Source organism: Staurois parvus, unplaced genomic scaffold, assembly GCF_062004578.1.
Source record: "Staurois parvus isolate SC_StPar_1 unplaced genomic scaffold, SC_StPar_1.0 ptg000292l, whole genome shotgun sequence".
NCBI classification, from domain to species: Eukaryota; Metazoa; Chordata; class Amphibia; order Anura; family Ranidae; genus Staurois; species Staurois parvus.
The window spans coordinates 4,619,128-4,639,792 of record NW_028318088.1 but is presented as its reverse complement, the minus strand read 5'-3'; the positions used below and the strand labels follow the sequence as shown (position 1 = coordinate 4,639,792).

The following is a 20,665-nucleotide window of genomic DNA, read 5'->3' as shown; positions in this document are numbered from 1 at the left end:
TGTGAGATGGCTGCAGTTCCATCTTTGATAAATTTTGTATCACATTTGCTACAGTATTCTGATTGATAAGTAAAGTTTTGCTGATCTTCTTCTGGTAAGGATCCTATGTAGCAGATGTGGTAACAGTTTGGAAGCAGTCAATGCATCCTGAGGCTGAACAAAATGAAGAGGGGATGGACCAGAGAGGCAAAACACCTAGGATGGAACCGGCAGCTCATCAAGGATATGGGGGATCCCTTGAAGACAAGCAGAAGAGAAAGGAGGGTACCAGGTCAGGGTGAGTAAAAACAGTAATAAACTTTATTACATAAAGTTTATTACTGTTTTTACTCACCCTGACCTGGCGCCCTCCTTTCTCTTCTGCTGTTGCTGTCAAGATTGCTTGAATAGAATAGCCTGCAGCAGAGATTCCTTTATCCATGCTGGTTCTCTTTTTTAGGCTGCAGGCTAAATTAAAGAAATCTGTGCGTGTATGGTTAGTCTTAGTAAGAAACAAGTTTTCACTCATGTGAAAACATTTTGAAAAAAACACATGCAAACAAAACCGCTCTTGCGATACAGTCACTCTTGAGATACGCATTAGGAAGTTGTTCCAAAGAATACAAAAAGAAAAGTGGAATTGAAAAAGACATGTCAACTCCTTTATTTTATAAGAAGCATTTAAAACCTTCAGAACTAAACTATACAAGAGATTCTGAGGTCCACAGCACTTTAGAGTAACCCCTTTTAAACAGATCAATGTGTTGCAAAAGAGGTTGCACAAAGTGGTGATTGCCAACAAGAAGTTAACCTGGCTATTCAGCAATAACAAAATCTGCTGCGTAGGTTAGGACATGAACTGCCCAAATGACATATAGCTATACTTTATGTGAACAACTGTACAACTCACTGCAGATTAACCTAATTCCTTTTGATTACATTTCAGTTTACTCTAACAGTTTAAACATCCATTGGTTGGTAATAGCTAAAGACATGCTAGGTACTTAAATGTGCATATACTGTTGTGAAAGCACAATATATACGTAAAGCTCTGCGTAAATTAAACTATTTAAATACCTGTAATAAAAAAATAAAAATAATGTACAGCAAACCCTAGTTTATTTATTCCTTTTTAGCCAAATGTATATATATATAAAATGCACCAATGAAGCAATAATTTCTAAAGCGGTAGTAAACTGCAAAAGAACAAAAAAAATTGGGCCCCTGCAGAATAATGTCATAATGTGCTAGTATGTATTGCATACTAGTACATTATGACAGCCTTACCTTAAAATTAAGCCATCCAGTGGCATGCTGTCATCACTGACAGGGCTTCCATCTTCACCTGGTCTTCTTTCCAGGTTTGCAGGCTCCAGCCATTTGAATGGCCAAACCACGATGACGTCACTCCTGCACATGTGCATGAGAGTCACGGCTTCATCACAGCTTTCTCAATGGACGGCATACCATCCATTGACAGCACAGTGCACATGCGGCGGTGACATCACTGGCTACTACTAAAGTAAAAATCTCCTAAACTGTGCGTGTTTATTACCTACAGTTAAGCTTTTTAGAGGCTTTCCAGTAGATACAAATAAAAAAGTGGACATTACTACCACTATAATGCAAACTTTACAGCCCTTGCTAGTTTTAGGGTTTAACCTCTGCAAGATGCTTTAATGGGAAAGCACTCTTCTGTATCTCTGGGTAACCCTCCATACCCTGTCACTAGAACCTAGTTTTCAGAGATAAACCCTACCTGTTGGGCTATGCTCTATTAACACACTATCTCTCTGTCCAAAAAGTAAACTGTTATCAGTTGTTGACGTACTCTGGTTGGATAGCAGGTTAGAATGTGGGGCTTATCTCTGGGGATAGATTTTATCTATAAAATCAGAAGAGTCCTGCTATAAGTTACAAAGTGCACCCAGGGCTCCTTGGGTATTTTCAGGTTAATACAGCCAAAGCTAGCACCCTGCAAACCTTTAATTCTAGCATTTGCAAAACAAATGGGTTTGTTTAAAAAATCATTAAATTCACTTGACTTTTAATTTCATTAGTTCAAAATGGCTGTCAGGTTTGCCTAAAATGACCATGTCAGCACAGGGCTGCTTGTATTTACAACATACCTGGCAAAAAAAGACTGGCTTTTTTAGAAATGGTATGCTGGAAAACTTAGTATGTGCTGATTCTGTGTAGCAAATAATCAAAACTACAGTTAGGTGGGTACAAGAGAGGAACTATGCCAGGGCGATCTTGGCACTGCAGATCAACGCACTATACCACTATCCACTTGGAGCTGTCCGATTGGATTGACTTTTTTATTGTTCCAATACACTTGTGGATGATCTGCAAGGCTTGTTTTATAGCTTCTTGAATGACTAGTACCCATTTTATTGATAAAGGTGCATTTTTATTGTAAGACTATTTTGCTGCTGTATGTTATGCTCATGTTCAAGGCTCATTAAGTTATTGATTGGTCTGCATTTGGAGCGAACCCTTCTATGTTAATAAATTGAACAGTCCCAAATATAGCTGATTTCCATTTTTTCTGGAAATCTTTAAATTATTCTTCATGCTTTGATCTAATGCAGTTTTTTTTCTTCGTGGAATGCAATATTTTTCAAAAATTCCATATAAAAGTTTAATGGGCAGCACAGTGGCTAAATGGTTAGCACTTCCACCTGGCAGTACTAGGGTCGTTGGTTCGAATCCTAACCACAGCACCACCTGCCTGTTGTTTGCATGTTCTCCCTGTGCCTGCGTGGGTTTCCCCTGGGTACTCCGGTTTCCTCCCATACTCCAAAGACATGCTGGTAGGTTAGATCGATCCTGTCTAAATTGGCCTTAGTATGTGTGTATGAATGTGAGTTAGGGACCTTAGATTGTACACCCCTTGAGGGTTAGGGACTGATGTGAATGTACAATATATGTATGTAAAGCACTGTGTAAATTGGCGGCGCTATATAAGTACCTGTAATAATAATAAATCAACCTCTTACTGCAGATGGAAAAAAAACATGAAGGTCCTGCTTATATACACAACCTGGTTAAGTACCTTTCCTATTAATATGAGTAACCATGATAAAAACTAAATAAGCCTCCAATGACTTGAGAAGTTTGTATAATTTTCCTAGTGCTAGTGTTTACCCTGTGGATTTATGTCTTAAAGTACAGTAATGAGAATGTGATGCACAGTGAATAATAGAGGCTGAAGACATCAACTTCCTCTTGAACATTCACGCCATACAGTCACTTCACATTAGCACCAGCTAAGATGTGCCTTGTACTAACTATTGATGAGCTTTAAGGGCTGGTTCACACTATGTGTTCCTGTACGATTTGCATGGGGCTCTGTGCAGTGTGATTTCAAACCCATTCATTTTGAATGAGCTCAAATCGCACCGTGCCAAAAGTAGTGCATGCACTACTTTTTAAAATGCACTGTAGCTGGGTCATATGGTACAAATGTACCATGCAATCTGGTGTTGTCAAGTGCACTGCATTTGCAACCTGCGTTTGGGGTACTTTTAACATTTAATTGACTCCTGCTGCAGATTGCAAAGCAGTGCATTTTGCATGCAGATTAAATTGTAAAAGAACGCACAGCGCATTCCAGTGATATTCTAGTGCGGGCATGGTGTGAATGGGCACTGACACCGTGAGCATAGGTGTTATAAATATTCTTTTTTTTCTTCCACTGTTTGTCATATTTGCCATAGAGTTGGTTGTATTTATTACAAGTCATTAACATTTAAATCTGTTAACGTACTTCACATGAGATTTATAGGTACAGACTCCAAGTGTATTTGAGAAAGCTGTATTCTTTTATCAACAAATTGGGACTGTCTAGGAGCAAAGGTGTGGGTTCAGTCCATAGTAGTCCACCAGTGTACTTGTATCAAATAAAGTAAGAATGCCACTGTAAATAATCTAGAGCAAAGTATAGCTGTAGCCAATAGCAGCTAATTAAGTTTCATCTTTCCTTTGTTGGATTTATGGAACAATAAACCTGATTAGTAGCTGTGGGTAAACTCTCCCATTTTTTCTGTTTTCTTTTTGGAAATATGGTTTGTACATCAGCTTCACCTTTTGTCTAGCTTTAATGAGCAAGCTCACTGGTCAGAATTATTCACTTATTGTTCTTGTTTGTATCACAAGCCAGGATATATATATAATTGGTATATAACGAGGGTCAGCAGCCAGTAGATCCCGATCTACCGTCGATGGCGGACAGGTGACTTGTAGATCTTGGCGTGGGCTTGCTGATCCGCCATCCCAGAGCATCCAACAGTGCAATGCAGAGGGACTGCTTGTAAGGTTGGAGCTGTAGTAGGGAGCAAGAGCCGCATAAGCTGATGCCTCATCTGGTATTGCTGGCTCCTGTCCCATGTGGAGTGATACCAACTGCACTCCACCTTTTACCCCACCTAGTGCTCTCCAGAGTAGTTCCAGCATCAGGAAAGAAGAGATCTTCAAGTCAATGTGAAGGAATACACTGGGCATAATAGTATAGGGCTACTTTCACACTGATTCCTGTAGGTTTGCTGCGCTTAGCCATAGACTTCTATTATATCCTGCTCTTTTGGTGCACTTTTTGAAAGTGCACCACACCTACAAGTGCAGCAGGCACTGTTGCTCCTCTGAAAAGCGCTCCGAGTGTGTTTGACAAGCGGTTATAAGGCGATATGCGATAAGTACGGCAATTAGAGGTTTAAATCAGGTGTGTGGCCGTGACACTGTGCCCGGTGATCTTTGCCTCCTCCCTTGTTGTTTAGTTAGATCTCCAGCTCTTTAAGGTTGCCTACCCCTGGTATATAAGATCTCATTTTAAGTTGTTCCTCTTCAAGTTTTCAAATACAGTGTGTTATATTAAAACATCTTTTTGACCACATCTAACATGCCCTAAGATGCCTCATGCACATTAGATTATCTCTAGATTTGTCCACTGTTGTAGATCATAGGATTGTGCACATTGGTAGAAGAGCTATTAGGACTAATAAGAAACATCTTTTCTGCACTTTAGTTGCTGCCCTCTTGGCTTACCCTTGCAGGTCGGTAATGAGCAAGAGTTGAATAAACTATTGTTTTGAAGTAGCAGTAAGCATTTTTCTCAGAATTTAAAGTTGACTGTCCAAATGTTGTGTGACAGCCCTCATCTTTGGCCTTGACAACACATCATCCCATCTGAACCTGAAGGTGGAAGACTCGTATGTAGAATGGGATCCACTGGGTGGTAAAACTCAAGAAAGCAAAGTCAAAGGAAAGGAGAACAAAGGCAGGTAGGTAGATGTTAATGCATGTAGGTACTGTCTGTGGTCATCATACTGTAAAATTATCTGTGATTATGAGAATATGTCAGTCTTTGCCATTTGTGTAAACAGTTGCAATTGTCAAAAAGTGTCATATTTTAAAAATCCTTGTATCTCCATTAAACAAAAAATAAGTAACTTTATTAAAGGAAATCTGTTTTCCAAAACAAATAGGGAAAAAGTAAACACAACATACATACTGATAGAGAACTCACTGTAAACCTAGTGACAGAAAAGTCTATGTTGTTCTTAAAATTTCTGAAACTTTCCTTAGCACCATGGATGTCAAGGTTGAAACAAGAAATAGCCACACATAATCTGAAGTAAATGCCAACTGTAACAAATACTTGAATATTAAGGCATACGTAGGCAATTCTTCACAAGATACAAATGTTCACAGGGAAATCTTGCTGTGTATGGAACATGAGCATCTTGGTGGCTGGCGGCAGTAGACTAGCACTAGTACCACTAAGGATTGGGTGAAATGCTTGGCTGATATTCTCTATATCTTTGATTATGAAAGTAGGAGCTATCTTGGCTTTTCTGATTAGGATTCATTGTTACTGGAATTGTCAAATCTGTGCTTATGTGCGGTTTGGGTAGGTTCACACTTGTGCGTGTGGAATTGCTCACAAAATTGCACACATGCTGATCTGAAAGCAAAACATGCTGCTCTTTAGCAGACACGTGAGGGTGCCATTAATTTATATTGGTCTCCCCACATATCGGCAAATGTGGAACATTTTTATGTGTGCCAGATCACATGGTGCTGCGGCACCATGGGACTTGGTGCGGCGCATTTTGAAAAAGAGAAAGGTCTTCTAGATGCTTATGAGCTCAGGTTTGACATTATCAGTTTGAATGAGACCTAAATGTCTCAGATGTTAGTTTAGTACATCATTGCTTATGAGTTGCGATGTTACAGTAGAATAGCTAAAAAATCTAAATAACAGTTTCAGTGGCATTTTCACTTGTTTAAAGCATATTAGAGAAAAAGGTCCCACTAACCCTGTGAGACAAGCTTTTAGTTAGTACATACAACCAGTTTATTGATTGACTTAGGTTACTACACATCACTTCTCTTTAATGCAAGTTAGTAAATAAGCCTATGTTTTTCCAAGAGAAATATTTTAGGTCTTATAGACTGTCTGGAACATGAAAAAATATCTATACTTCCTTCTTACATTTGCATTTTCAATTTCAGTAAAGTTTTTCTTCCTTCTTCAGGCATTGTAAACACAAATGCTTAAGGCTCCATGCACTCTACCGGTTTGCATAAAAGTAAAAAAAACGCTGGATAAAAGTGTATTTTAGTACCGTTTAGGAGCTTTTAGCTTTTTTTCTGCTGTAAAAATGCTCCCAAAAACTCTCTTACAAACGGTGCTTGGTCTCACCCCCACTTCCATTTTACTATGCGGTAAAATGTCTGTCACCGCATGTAGTGTGAATTGACTTTTACAGAGTACAATGTTCACAGTTGATGCTATAGTCCTTATTGCTGTCAGTAGCCAACCACATTCTCAGCAGGGTTAAGTTAATACCTGATCTTTTTATATGTGCACAATGAAATAAATCAAATCTTCTAATGTGACAATACCTTTAAAAATATGACATGACTTTAAAGACAAATATCTCTGATGCCAAAGCCTCAGGTGTATAGCAACAACATTTTGGGATTTTAACAGACTGGCATATTCCCTATTTTAATCATATCATCAAAGTATTCCATTACTCTTCATTGTCAAATGTCTCACCATTTTGCCTATTTCTGTTGTCTGACAGTGGCCATGTTACGTTGAAGAACAATCCCAGGTGAAGACAATGTAGATATGATTAGCACTAGGAGCTCTTGCTGACTTGACTGGTTTCTCTAGCATAAAGCTGTTTCTAACCCTAGTTTATTTTCATTAACACTTCATATAATTGGTCTGGCTAGCCTCTTCTTGGATCACAGAAAGCACCCATCTAAAGACTGTTTTAATATTTTAAGATTTTTTTTCCGTTGTATAACCTGTACCAAACAGCTATATTTATGACTATAGGTTATTTTATTGTTACTACTGTAATAGCAGAGAAAAGTAGAAAAAAATTGGAGAAACAATAAATCCTTTTAATGTAGGTTACAGTAAAAAATAAACTAAAGTGCACTTTCACACTACTGCAGTGCGGTATTCCCACAGTGCAGCATACCCGTATGTTTGGAGTGTGTTAGCTGCACTTTCCAAGAGAGTTATATTGTGTCCCACGTGTTTGCGCACTTATTGAATGTGCATCAACACTCCTGCATGCTGCATCGTTGGTGCGCTTTCAGAAAACGCACCAAACACATGGGACACAATATAACTATATGGGAATCACCTGCATAGTGGGAAAAAGCACCGGGGCAGTGTGAACGGCTCTTAGTCATGATTTGTAAGACTTAAAAGTGAATTTAGGTGTCTAAATGTATGCTTGTTTTGCTCCTTCCAGGTGTACCTGTAAAAATCTTTGGGGAGGGTTAGGTTGTGTCTAATAATAGGAGGAGTGAGAGAGTAAGAAGTCATTTTTGGTCATTCTGGATTAGTAAAAAATATGACGAACAACAGATTTCTTAAGGATCCATGAGTAGAGTGTTTTCTGTTTACACAAAAGCAGATGGTTTATCGCTTTGTGTAGAAAACCACAATTAATACAGTGCCCAGAGGTGTAATGGAGACCTCCTATAATTAATAATAGCAGGCTACAAGAGCATTTAACTAGCAGGGAACAGATAGCTATGAACATACAAAATTATACTCTTGTGTATAATAGCTAAACTTTACCCCAAGCTCATTTCTATAGATACAGAGGTGCCATCAGAAGTCAGAAAAGTGTAAAGTATAACTAAAGGCAAAACATATTTTTGGATAAAGTAGTGAGGGGTTAGAACCACTGTAAATAAATCCCCCCACTTCTGTCATCTTAGCACATTTCATTGTAGTATGGCATGGGAAATATAAACTAAAATGCACCATCATCTCAGTTATTCATACATGTACTATACACATTTATTTTATGTAGGGACTGGTGCAGCTTTTTGTTCGCTGAATATGGGCCACAGGAGTGCAGAAATAAGTGCACTTCTGTGACCCACATAAGAAGCATGGCCAAAAAAAAGCTTTGGCCATACTACTCTTTTAATCAAGATTTTTTAGAGTACATTATGTGCATGTGCAGATGGGCACATTTACATTGATTTAATTGAGGATGTACATAAATAGCCGGTTACATTGCTCAAGAATTTTCTTTTTATAACTGACCCTTTACTTACTTTCACAGAGAAGCACCATGATTGACAAACTGGAACCAGTTAGCCAAGAAAATAAGCCAGCATAAGTTCTGCCTGCATTAATGAGTTAAAACCTACCTAGATATCCCAGACTCACATTACCAAGTCATAAGCCTAAAGTATTTAATTGTCATTAAGACTGACTTAGGAGGCTGCTATTCTCTGACTTCTGAACTTAACAGAGCTAGTCCTGGAACAGTAAGGTTGAACCTGTTGAAATTTGGTGCAGGTAATGTTATTGCCTCCAATACAAGAATGACAGCTTCCAACGAAGGTTCTGCACACAAAGAATTTGCCTTGTAACATAGCTTGCTTTCTGCTTTATTTATAAGCACATAAGCTTTGAACAAGCCATGCACCTTTGCTAATTAAAAAATACCAATAAAAGTGCTTTCTTTTATCTCTGATAGGCTGCTGGATTGTGTTTGCTGGAAACTGAATTACTTTATATTTTTACTTTTCTTTATGTGTATACATACATCATTTATGGACAAATGCTGTAATGTATTTGGCTTAGTTTATCAATGTAATTAAGATAATATTCTTTCTTGATCGTACAGTACAGGCATTTTCAAAATCATTACAACTGGGTTATATAGAGCTAGCTTCAGGTGATTGGACACTAACTAAAGAAGGCTGCAGGGACATTGCCCTGTATTGTATAACTCCTCCCACTCTCAGCTAGCCCCAGTTGTTTGCCAGTGCTCTTAGGTGATGGACCTCTTATCACTACAGAGAAAAGCTTACCTTCTTCAAAGAGGTTTCTCTCTCTGGATGATTCTTTCATTGTTCGGCTCCACCATAGAGCAATGTATGGAGTTACCTGCAGGGAGCAGAAGTCCCTTGTGGGGGTGTGCCATTGTGGAGGTAAAATCCAGGAAGGCTTTAATCCCACAGTAATTCTGCCACAGATTGATTTTTTTTGATGGAAGATCCTTAAACATTCATCCCAGGGTGGCCATTTAATTCTCCTTTTTTGGCTATGGTGACCTTTATCCAGAGGTACGATGATGGCTCCAGGATGGTCAATGGTGCTATTGGCACCATTTTTAATTCTGCAGCGTGCATGGTTTGGTGTTATTGTTCCTATGCTTCCTTCCAGCCTTTACCTTCCTTGGCAGGGAGTTATTATCAGTTCAGGGCCTAAGTACTCTCTCCTTTGTTGGTGTCCCCTATTCTTTTTCCCTGCTTTCTTTTTGTCATTCAGCCACTCTGGCTTCATCCTTCCTTTCTAGAGAGGAATTTCTGCTATAATGTTAAAGTTCATGGGCAGAATTTCTGGCCTTGTTGAGGCCTTAGACAGCAGTGATCACAGCCGTGCTCCTTCGGCCACCCCTCCTAAATTTGACTTTGACTTTACCCTTGAGCCAGACACAGTGAAAGAGGAAGATATGTCAGCTGAGAAAGACTTCCCCCCCCTTCCCTTCTGTGGTATCAGGTCAGGATGATATGCCTCCTACAGACATTTCTCTTAAGTTAAGGAGACTATTGCTCTGCTTATTGAAGCTGTACGCTTTCGTTTAGCAACTTGTAATGTTTAGACAGATGTCTGTTTGGTCCCTCCCTTTTTTTTTTCTGTAATTTCTTTATTTATAGAGTTAAGTCACATAACAAGAAAATGTAGACATAAAAATGTCAAGAATATTGCATGTCAAATAATGCATATTCAGAGAATCCACATCATGGTGACTTGAAAAATAAAAGTATAAAAGGAGAACAATCAGAATATAAAAATAGGGAGGGGAAGGGGACAACAAGTTGTGGGAAAGAGGAAGAAGAAGGAAGTAAAAGTGAGAAAGTATATGTAGGGGAGCAGAGAGTTTTCCCTTAGAGGGAAAGGGGGATGGGCCTAGCTGATTACATGCGTAATCATGTTCAAATAAGCATCAGTGTAGACATATTACTGCCAGGGCCTCCATGTGGACCTGAAGGTCTCTTTGGTATTATGTAGAGAAGCAGTAAGATCTAATTTGTTTTGTCCCTCCTTGGATAAGTATATGACGGCAATCAAGCCTTTCTTGACCTGTTTGTTATGTGGGCCTGTTAGTATTGTTTGCTGTGTTGTCCATCCTTCAGTTGGACTGCTTTTGGACGTCCCAGTTGTAATGATGTAGCCTCCCTAGCGGTCTGATTATGCCAGTATTTCTGTGCTCAAAGCGGTACATTTTTTTGCATGGAAATGTGTTGTTTTTTTATTGTAGGCCTGTAATTTTTAGGAATAACTCACTGAAATCTGCCTGAACAAGAGTCTAGTAAACATCCCGGGTATGTTAATATTTGAAACACGAAATTGTAAATTATAAGTTAATAAATAACACAGGTCTGCAAAAAAATGTTTTCAAGAGCTGTTTTGGTTATTCCACGTAATCTTTATGTTTTTTGGTGCGCTGAATCCGAAAATGACCTCCATTTTGTCATAGGACATCACGTTTCCTGACAATTTAGGTAACTATGTTAAATAAGGCAATACCTCAAAATAAATGGAAATAGACTTATAAAATTAAAGTTTTATTACAATTTTTTCATGAAAATCCTTTTTTGAACTGAAATGAGCTCACCTACACACACACTAAACTCGATTCTTCTTCCCTGTGAGGCTCCTCTTGGTGCATTTACGCTTGTGAGTAGCATCTGGAATGTCTCTCTGAAGCATCCAACAGTAGTCTTCCATCATTGTAATGCTCCATTTTCCCTGGTATCTCCTTTCCATCTCTTTAATGTCTTGGTGAAATCGTTCACCTTGTTCCTCACTCACAGCTCCCAAATTTTCAGGAAAGTAGTCAAGGTGGGACTGGAGGAAATGCACTTTCAAACTCATCAGGCAACCTAAAGCTTGAAATGCTTTCAGCATTCGTTCAACGATCTTTTTGTAGAGAGGATCTTTGTTATTGCCTAAAAATGTTCTTAGGATCCATCATGGTATTGACAAACTCTTGATCAACTATAAGCCTTCTAATGTCTGGTCCGGCGAACACACCTTCCTTCAATTTTGCCTCTGACAGGCCTGGAAACTTGGTGACCAAGTATTTGAAGCATTCTGCATCTCTTGGAAGTGATTTTACGAATTGCTTCATCAATCCCAATTTTATGTGGAGAGGTGGTAGAAGAACTTTATGGGAAGGTACCAAAGTTTCTCGGAGGACATTTTTTTCACTGACTGTTAGCACCCTTGGCTGCCAACTCTTCTTAGTCCAGTGATTTTGTCGGTTTCGACTGTCCCATAGACACAGAAAACATGGGTATTTGGTATCCCACCCACTTGATTCTTCAGGAAAGATTAACCCCTTCTACCATTAGAAGCACAGACTCAGGGCTGAGGCTTACACATACAGCATGCTGCTGAGTATCCCAGTAGTCAGACATGTCACTCAGAGCAGCACTTGTATTCACCCCCTTTGCAGGGGGGGAGTGGCAGAGATTGTTTACCTGCAAATAACAACAAAGGGCCAGAAGAGAACTAGGGAAATGAGGGAATAGACTTTTTTTTCCCTAAAACTTGCTTAGCTTATGTATATATTGCTGACCATAAGATTTACAGTGCTATATTTTTTTTTCTATAACTCGGAGAACCCCTTTAAGGTTTTTTTGGCATTTTATATCTTAAATGCACTGTGAATTAACAGTAATTTGGACTTTAAATTTGGTTAAAAACCCATAAAATAAAAAAAATACCAAAAATTTAAAACATTTTATAAATTTGAAGACAATTTTGCATTTTGTGGCAAATCATGAAGTCTAGGAGTTTTTTCAATATTTTATTTGTTTTCAGCACACCAAAATACATGGAATTAGATGAAAATAATCAAACAGCTTTTTAGTCGCAGACCTGTGTAATCATAAAAAATAATAATTTAATAATAATAAATTTAATTCAATAATATAATCAAACCAAAAACATTGGAATTTGAAATATAGCGCCAAGTGCACACTTCACTGAGCAAAGTCTCAAAATCGTTTTCAGTGTCTGATGACGAATTTCCCCACGAATCATTATCACTCAATTCTGCAAATAGTTCTAATTTATTATCGCTGTTCTCTAGCTGGTTTAAAACCGCTTTTGACCTAAAGGGACGCTTTTTGGATGCCATGGACATTTCTCAGTTTCCAAGCAGAAAGAACAGTAAATATGCAGGCAGGGCACAGGACAAAGCACTAGGGACAAAATGTATGTGAAATGGTTTGATACAGTAATGTTTTACTATGTGATTTCAGTGTATTTAGTGAATGCCACTTTTTGACATTTTTAAACTGCCCGCCAGTTCCGTCCCCGTACGTCCTGACGTCGCAGGGAACGGAACCCGGACGACAGATGCCGGCATCGGCCGGAGGATATTGCCGGGGAGGCTGCAGGGGGGACATCGCGGGAGCGCAGGACAAGGTAAGTGCAAAAGGGATCCCAGAGCAACGCTGCAAGGTATTCCCGAGTGTAGCTCGGGGTTACCGCTTGTGGTGCTGAAACTTTACCCCGAGCTACATTCGGGAATACCTCCAGGGAGGTTAAGGAAGCCTGTATTCTACGATCAGGAAAATAGGAATTTCTGAAGTACAATACAGGACAGAGGATCCTCCTCTCTGTTCTTCTGATCTCCTTATTGCTTGCTACAAAATTGAGGCTAGCTGGGAGTATAAAGAATTATAGGTAGATATCCCTGCAGCCTTCGTTTTTTTGCTAGTGTCCAGTCACTTAACGGTACCTGCATGTAAACCTTTCTTAAAGCAGAACTCTGGGCAAAAACTTTTTTACATGTCCTTGTTGCTGATTTCCTACCGTCACTGAATATGTCATCCATCTTCTGGTTCACTCAGTAGTTGCTCTGAAATAGCCTATTCATTTTCAAATCAAACTGTTAATTCTCTTTGGGTTCCTGTTTTTAATACCAGTGGCTGCTATGCCTCCTGTTCCTCCATCCATTGGGACATTCCTTCTATAGTTCTTTCTCCCGAAAGCAATGACATAAGTCAGCCTCACTTGCAGTGGTGGGCAGACTCTCAGACACTTTAAACATATACAGGCCTAGTGCACCCGCCTACATTCACTACAGTTCTGTGTGGTTGATGGGAAATGTAGTTTCCATTTACTGCAGAGACAGAGAAGAGGATATGATGTAATCCCTGTTGTTACACCTCCTGCTTGAAGGAGCAGATGCTGTTATCTACAAAGATGGGGTCATGAAAATTCAATTCAACTTTTCTCCTAAATGGTGAGGATTTTCAAAATTTTAGTTTAGTGTTTGGTGTTGGGGGGTGTACTAATGAGTGATTTTTTGCCTATCCCAGAATTCTTATTAATGATTTTTAAAAAAGCCTATGTCCTGTACTGTACTGCAGGAAATGAATTTTACTGGAAAGTCAAAAATCCTATCTATTATAACAGATATTTGTATCTGAATGTATAAAAAGATCTTGTCCATAATCGATCCATTTTATATATAAGGGAAACATCTTGAGTTTCTGCTTTGCCACAGTAGGCTGGAGTTTGCTGGAGAATTCTCCCACACTGAACCAAATGTTTATTCTAGAACTTTAAAACTAAGTTTGTGTTCTTAGCTTGGCTTGTTTTTATTTGGCTTTATCTTTATTTCTTTTCCATGCTTGCATATGCATCCTTTTATTTTGGTAAGTAACCTCTGCCTCTTCTTTATGTTCTAGTTACCCTACACTGAGCTTCACTCTCTTTTTGTTATTTGAGCTAACTTCTGAATGACCTGGTTTGCAGTTTGCTTGTTTTGCAGATTTTTAGTAAACTTTAACCTTGATTTTTTTTCCCATAATATTATTAAAAATACAAACAGGTATTTCACAAAGTTAGAAGTGTCTTCTATAATGTAATTCTGCCTCTGTGCACACGTAGGGCTTATTCTCATGAGCACTCAGCCAATAGAGTGTCAAGAGCTGTGTGTTTGCTTTTCTGTCCGAACAATGAGCCGTACATGCATCCTAAATACATGAATGGACATGTATGGGCTCTACAGACTCATCCACACAGCCATATTTGACAGTTACACAGGGACATGTGCACAGACCCTAACTCACAGGCTCTGCATCTAGGCCCATGCACCCGTCCATACAGCTGATGCATGCCCATTTTATGGTGCACCACTCCTGCAAATGTTATTTATATATAGATTTTATGTATTGGTAAACTGTAATCTACAGTATCTTTTTTCAATACATAAATAGGCATGAAATCAGCTTATTGGAAAGAGTCCTGGGGCTACTGGTTTAATGTTTTAGAAACCTTGTTTCTCTATATGATCTTGCCTTCACATTTGAACAATATATATAGGTGGTGCAGCGCTAAACATATATTGCAATACACGGCAAACAGCAAGCCTAAAATCAAAGCGCAGTGTGACAAGGCCTTGATGGTACAGAGGTAAACTGTTATAAAATAATGACATATAAGTGCCCACATAATGTCAAACATAAAGTGACAAAGTTCACATATAACTCATGATAAAGTGGTCACAGGTGCTTGAAAGTGAAAAAGTCCTTCCATTAAAGAGTAGACGTGAGACTCATAATCCAGGTGACCAATCAAAATTCTTCTGGTGTGACACAAGTGATAAAAAGTACGCACTCACCAGATGCGCAATATTATAGTGCATTAAAGAATATATAACTCGTGAAGTCAGCTGGATTGTCATGAAAGCGTCAATTTCTGGGTAAGGACCCGCTCCTGGAACATCACTGGCACCTCACACCTCTCATCTGGATGGAATTTTCTGTAAGTGGTGTGGCTCAAATCAAGAGCCCCCAAAAAAGGATACCAAGATAGAGTAGTACTGCTTCAATAATTTATTAGCCAAAGATATGATCACAATAAAGTGTAAACATGCAGTACTGACCATGCATCTGAAATCCAATATGGCTGCCGGACCGGCATGGGCCTCGGCGGTAAAATGTCGGGACACTGCGGCTATACCCTGATGCGTTTCGTGTCCAAACACGTAGTCATAGGGATCTGCCAGCAAGCGCCCGACATCTACTGTGTCCCTTATATAATGTAATTCATGGTGTGCGTATAACGCAACCGCCATGATGCCGACTATCGGCGCATGTGCCGTGCGCATCACGTCGCCGATCGTAGTGCGCATGCGTCAGCAGTCTGCGCCATTTTTTTGTGGATCTTACATCCAGTTACACATACAAACTATGAGCATGTATCACACAGTTTATCTAAATGATCCGATCCCCACAAATTCAAGCAGGGATAGTGTGGTAATCACATTCCATTATAAAGAGATGATACCACTTACAGTTGTGAAAAAGGAAATAGAATAAATACATATAGAACAGCAAGCAAACGTAAAAAAGTAATTAATAGAAATGTGAAAGCCATATCCAAAATAAACTTCAGTAAATCTTAAAATCATATATAATGTAAACATCCTGAAAATACACTATAGTTTTCCGTATCAGCTTAAAGAAGAAGTGTGGCATGGTGTAAGTTAATAATACATTACCTTCAGTTTGGAACAGCTTTGGTTCTTTATGTTAGTATTGTTGCCACACTTAAACTTTCAGTAAGAACCGAGTAATGGTCCTTTTTGAATGTTTAGGGGGATGGTTACAATTTGAGCAATCAGTCCCTTTTATTTTTTTGTCATCGTTCATTCAGAGGTGTGGCTGCGTTTTTTCAACGACAACACACCTGAGCAGCAAAATAAAGCTAGTGTTTCTATGGCAATGTGACAACACACTGAAATTGGTACATGGAGGCAGCTTGACAAGATGGTAAGTTCTGATTGGTTTTCTTCAGCACAAGGAGACAAACAATCAGTGGCGTATTGCTAATGTGCACAGTGTACACTGGCCACTGACCTCAAGTAGGATGAGCCCCGCTGTGCACTTACTGCACGCATTGAGGATTAGATTCTATTTGGGGCCTCAGTGCTGTTCTTTGAGCTTCAACCAAGCCTGTCACTGGCAGCTGCAGCTCAAAGAACTGTGTATCTCGCTATATTCCTCCGTGCCTGAATGTGCTCATTCCCCTCTGTCATTACACAGGAAGTGGAAGGAGGAGAAAAATTGAGAGCCTGGAGAAAAAAAACTTGAATTTTAGGGAATTGAATATACTGAGTCAAAGATAGATATGGCTGTTATTCTCTTTGTATAAACCTAAAGCAGACTAGGAGTTTAGAAGGACAAAAGCACCATGCTTGCCTTACAGGCTGAATAGTGTAAACTTTTTTTTAAGATAATCCAAAATATGAATTTATATTTACACATTTATAGTGTCGAGAGCAATGCACTAGTACACTCAAATGCGTGTCACAGTCTGAACACTTGAAATTTGTATTGGACAATCCACTGCCTGTATGAGTTTTGATGCATTAGTAAGTGCAAATGTGTTTGGTTCTGCCTAGATGTTTTATGTACTTTTTTCCTGTGCCCTGCAGAAGTGCAACACCATCCCCAAAAAGAACATCTGTTACTTCTAGGCCCCCTGTTGGTAGGGGCAGCAGAGACCGATTTACGGGCGAGTCTTACACAGTTTTGGGTAAGCATTGCTGCCTCTTTCCATTTTGAATTATGTTTCTAGTTTCATGTAAATAAGGTAGTCATTCTGGTTGAGTCCCAACTTACTTGTTTATACAGCTGAGAGACATGTCCAATTCCACATGCGTGGGCAAATGGTCACTTCTATCCCTGGATACCAGGTCCAGGTTTTAACACTGGGAATACGCTCGGCCTTCCCTTCTTTGCAACCATCCAGTCTGGGAGTCTGTACTGCCCTTTGTGGTATCCACTAACTCCACACAAATGGACTCTGCCAGAGTGTAGAAAAAAAACAAACTCATTTTAATAGTTGCATTTCTTCTACATAAAAAAGAACTCAACCTATCCACAGCCATTTTACATTTTGAAAAGTAATAGTACTATCAATGTCCTTTTTATGGCATATTGATCTTGGTGTCATATTGTTTACTGACACCTTCTTTACAGGGTCACGTTGGCTATGGTGTGGCAGGTATATTGCATCCAGGGCAGATAATTTGTCCCGAACAGAATATAATCGTTTGATGTGTTGATGTAACCATATGATGCCTCATTAAAGCGGTAGACAGCTACACCTGTCAGCGGTGGCTGCCTACTAGCATCTGGGCTTCCAGATGCAGATGTCCCCAGTATGCTTGCTGCACCATGACCATTTTGGTCATCTGAATGAGGCCTAGGGGCTCAACTTCCACATCCTTGAGCTAAGTGCTGCCCATACACCTCCTTGTTGTTCAATGAGAGTACATCTTTGGCTAATAAGTGCCACTAGACATCTTGTGGTTCATGCTTTCAGGCAGGACTGTTATTTCTAAATGTGTAAATTGACAGAGATATCGAGGAAAATGTGGCATGAGGACATTTTCCCACAAGCAACTAATATCCTGTGTAATAATCCAACAGAGGAAACGACTGCCACTTCAAAACTTCACGTAGCCTGAACTGTCTGATAATATAAAATAACCTACTAAGCAGAGGTACCCAAATGTCAACCATTACAGGTTCTGTCTAGGCGTGGACTTCTATGTAATTATAAGTGAAGGTTTTTAGTAGTTTCTTACATAAACTATAATAATAAAATGTATCTTATGTTCATTGATAGACACAACTTTTTTTATTCATGACCAAATAGGGTTGTATAGTCCCACCTACAGGAGTAGGACACTAGGAAGAAAAAAAGCTTGGGACTTCCTATGGGCAGTCCCCTCTGGGCATAAAAGCCCCTCTAGTCCTTCTGCCTAGTGTCTTCAGGAGTATGGACTTGTTGTTCTGTTGGGACTTGTGGTCTCATAGCCTTTTCCTTTTAATTCTTCCATGGAATTTTGCCTGCAGAGATCTTTTATCAATAGTTGGACTGGGCGACTGGCTGGATAATCTAGATCTAGTGGTCACCACAGTCTTACCAGCGAGCATGCACAGGCCGCTAGGTCCATACTCAGTCGGCCTGCGACAAAGCCCTACCCTTGACCAGGGTAGCCAGCGAGTTACACGTCTCACAGGGACACATATGACTAGGCTCCAGTGGAGAGGAGGATCTGTCATGGGAGCCATATCCACACACTCCGCTGGATTGGCAAGTTGTTGCCCCCCCCCTTCACATTGAGGCATGGCATGGGTGCTCCCTGGGCTGCTCGGCCCTGGGGGGTCCCCTCCACCCTCCCTCACCCCCAGACCTTGGTGGTAGCCATTACCTATGTGGCCCTTCCACCCTCCTTCCCACATGTGGGGCTGACTTGCCTGCATCCATCAGGCCTGATAGCGCAGTTCTCTGGCTGGTTGTGGATAGCTGATGACACTGGGGTGACCATATCTCCATAAGTTATTCATGGGGCGCATGGGGTGCGGAGTTAGACGCTTGCTGGGGATGATTGACAGCTACCCTTCTCCTCACCTCAATGAGAGTGTCCGACTGGTGGTACGGTCAGCCACTGATGCATTTCGGTGACGCTGAACAGTTCAGCTCTGAGGAAGGGGACACGTACCCAAAACACGTCAGCAGGCCGACCGTGCCACCAGTCGGACACTGTGTCATCATTGCAGGCCATTATTGTGGCATTCAGGCTTTTATATTCTCCATTTTGTGAGTGTTTTTTGTCTTTTTTCTTTCATAATAAACCTTGGATAATGCGCTAGGTATTTGCGCCACATGTGTGCTTCCTCTCCAGTTTTGATGATTTCCCAGTCAGAGGAGGGCTGCACAACCGAGAATTTATTCATAGGCTATCAACTCATTGAACTCCCTGGTCTCTTCCTGGCATTCACTCCCCCTTTGAGGCGCTGGAGAGTTAGTGCTTTTCATCCAGTTTTGCAGTTCTCTGGGCCTGTGGACCTCCCTCAGCCTTATCCGGGGATCCACAGAATCATTCTTTCAAATGCCACCACACAGATATTTATTTTCCTCTCCAATCTGCGTTTATACCAGTGTGTCTGCAAGCCCCTTATGGGGCTGTGCAGGTTTTGCTCCTCTGAAGAGTGCGCATCCCAGTACATGAATCAGAGTGGTTCTAGGGATTTTATCCCTATCTCTTCCCAGAACGGACAGGGTTCGCTCGCTCGCTTCTGGCCCTCAAGGCCCTGCATGCCTTTATGCGGGCTCCCAAGTTCAAGATGTAATCCAATCGCACGGTGGTAGCCTCCCTTAGACAAGAGTTTTTTTCTGGCCTCCATAGACAGCAGGGATACCCACCTGCACTTTCCGCTTGCAAGGGACCTTGTCGCTTCCTATGCCTCACTAATGGGGACGCGCATTCTCACTCTGTAGTGCTACTTTTGGTTTGGTCTACGCTCCACAGGCGTTTACATGGGCCCTGAGATCGGTCCTTGCCTTGCTGAGACCAAGACGGACTGCTTTGATCAGTTACTTGGACGACTTGCTATGACGTGCGAAGAATCACTTGTTCCTGATGGACAGTATGAGGATTGCCATGAGTTCCCTATAGGACTTCGGTTTGATCCTGGAAGTTTGTGTTGTCCCCATCCAAAAGCCTGGATTGTCTAGGGCTGATGCTCGCTGGAACGGGCCAAGGTGTTCCTCCCGTTGGACACTTTTCAGAAGCTCTGATCGGAGGTCTGAGAGTTCTGGTCATGCAAGTGTCCCCCGTGCTTTGTTTGCATGCAGGCGTTTCAATCTGATGGTGGCCACATTCAGAACAATTCCATCTTCTCAGTCCCTTACGAGAGCTCTGCAAGAGGATACCCTATCCAAATGGCAAAGGCTGTCCACAGAATTGGACTATCAGATTCCTCTGGAGCAGTTGGCAGGGGTCTCGCTCATCTGGTGGCCACAGTCTCTGTGTCTGCGGACCTGGTAAGTCCTCCTTTCCACTTCACTGGTAACGACAGATGCCAGCCTGTCGGGCTGGGGAGAGGTCCTGGGATCGGACTTGGGTCAGTGGACTCAAGGAAGCTCACCTGCCCATCAATATATTGGAGCTTCGGACAATTTAGTTGTCACTGATGCATTGGACAGATTCCATGTGGGGCCTGCCAATTGTGATCCCATCAGACAGCAACATCACTATGGCTTTTGCCAATCTTTAGGGAGGTAAGAGAAGTGCTGCAGCAGCGC

The 20,665-nt window shown here is 40.7% G+C and overlaps 1 protein-coding gene across 4 annotated transcripts in view; it reads left to right on the top strand.

Moving 5' to 3' along the window:
• The window catches only part of FSD1L (fibronectin type III and SPRY domain containing 1 like), a 129,599-nt gene that overhangs the window by 79,775 nt on the left and 29,159 nt on the right, over positions 1-20,665 (top strand). The window contains exons 9-11 of one of the 4 annotated variants that reach the window (XM_089682615.1): positions 5,132-5,261; positions 7,074-7,103; positions 17,004-17,101. In XM_089682615.1, coding sequence (XP_089538741.1) covers positions 5,132-5,261; positions 7,074-7,103; positions 17,004-17,101 — 258 coding nt within the window. Of the gene's footprint in view, positions 1-5,131; positions 5,262-7,073; positions 7,104-17,000; positions 17,102-20,665 lie in introns of all 4 variants that reach the window. The other 3 variants (XM_089682614.1, XM_089682618.1, XM_089682616.1) reach the window with 3 other exon arrangements.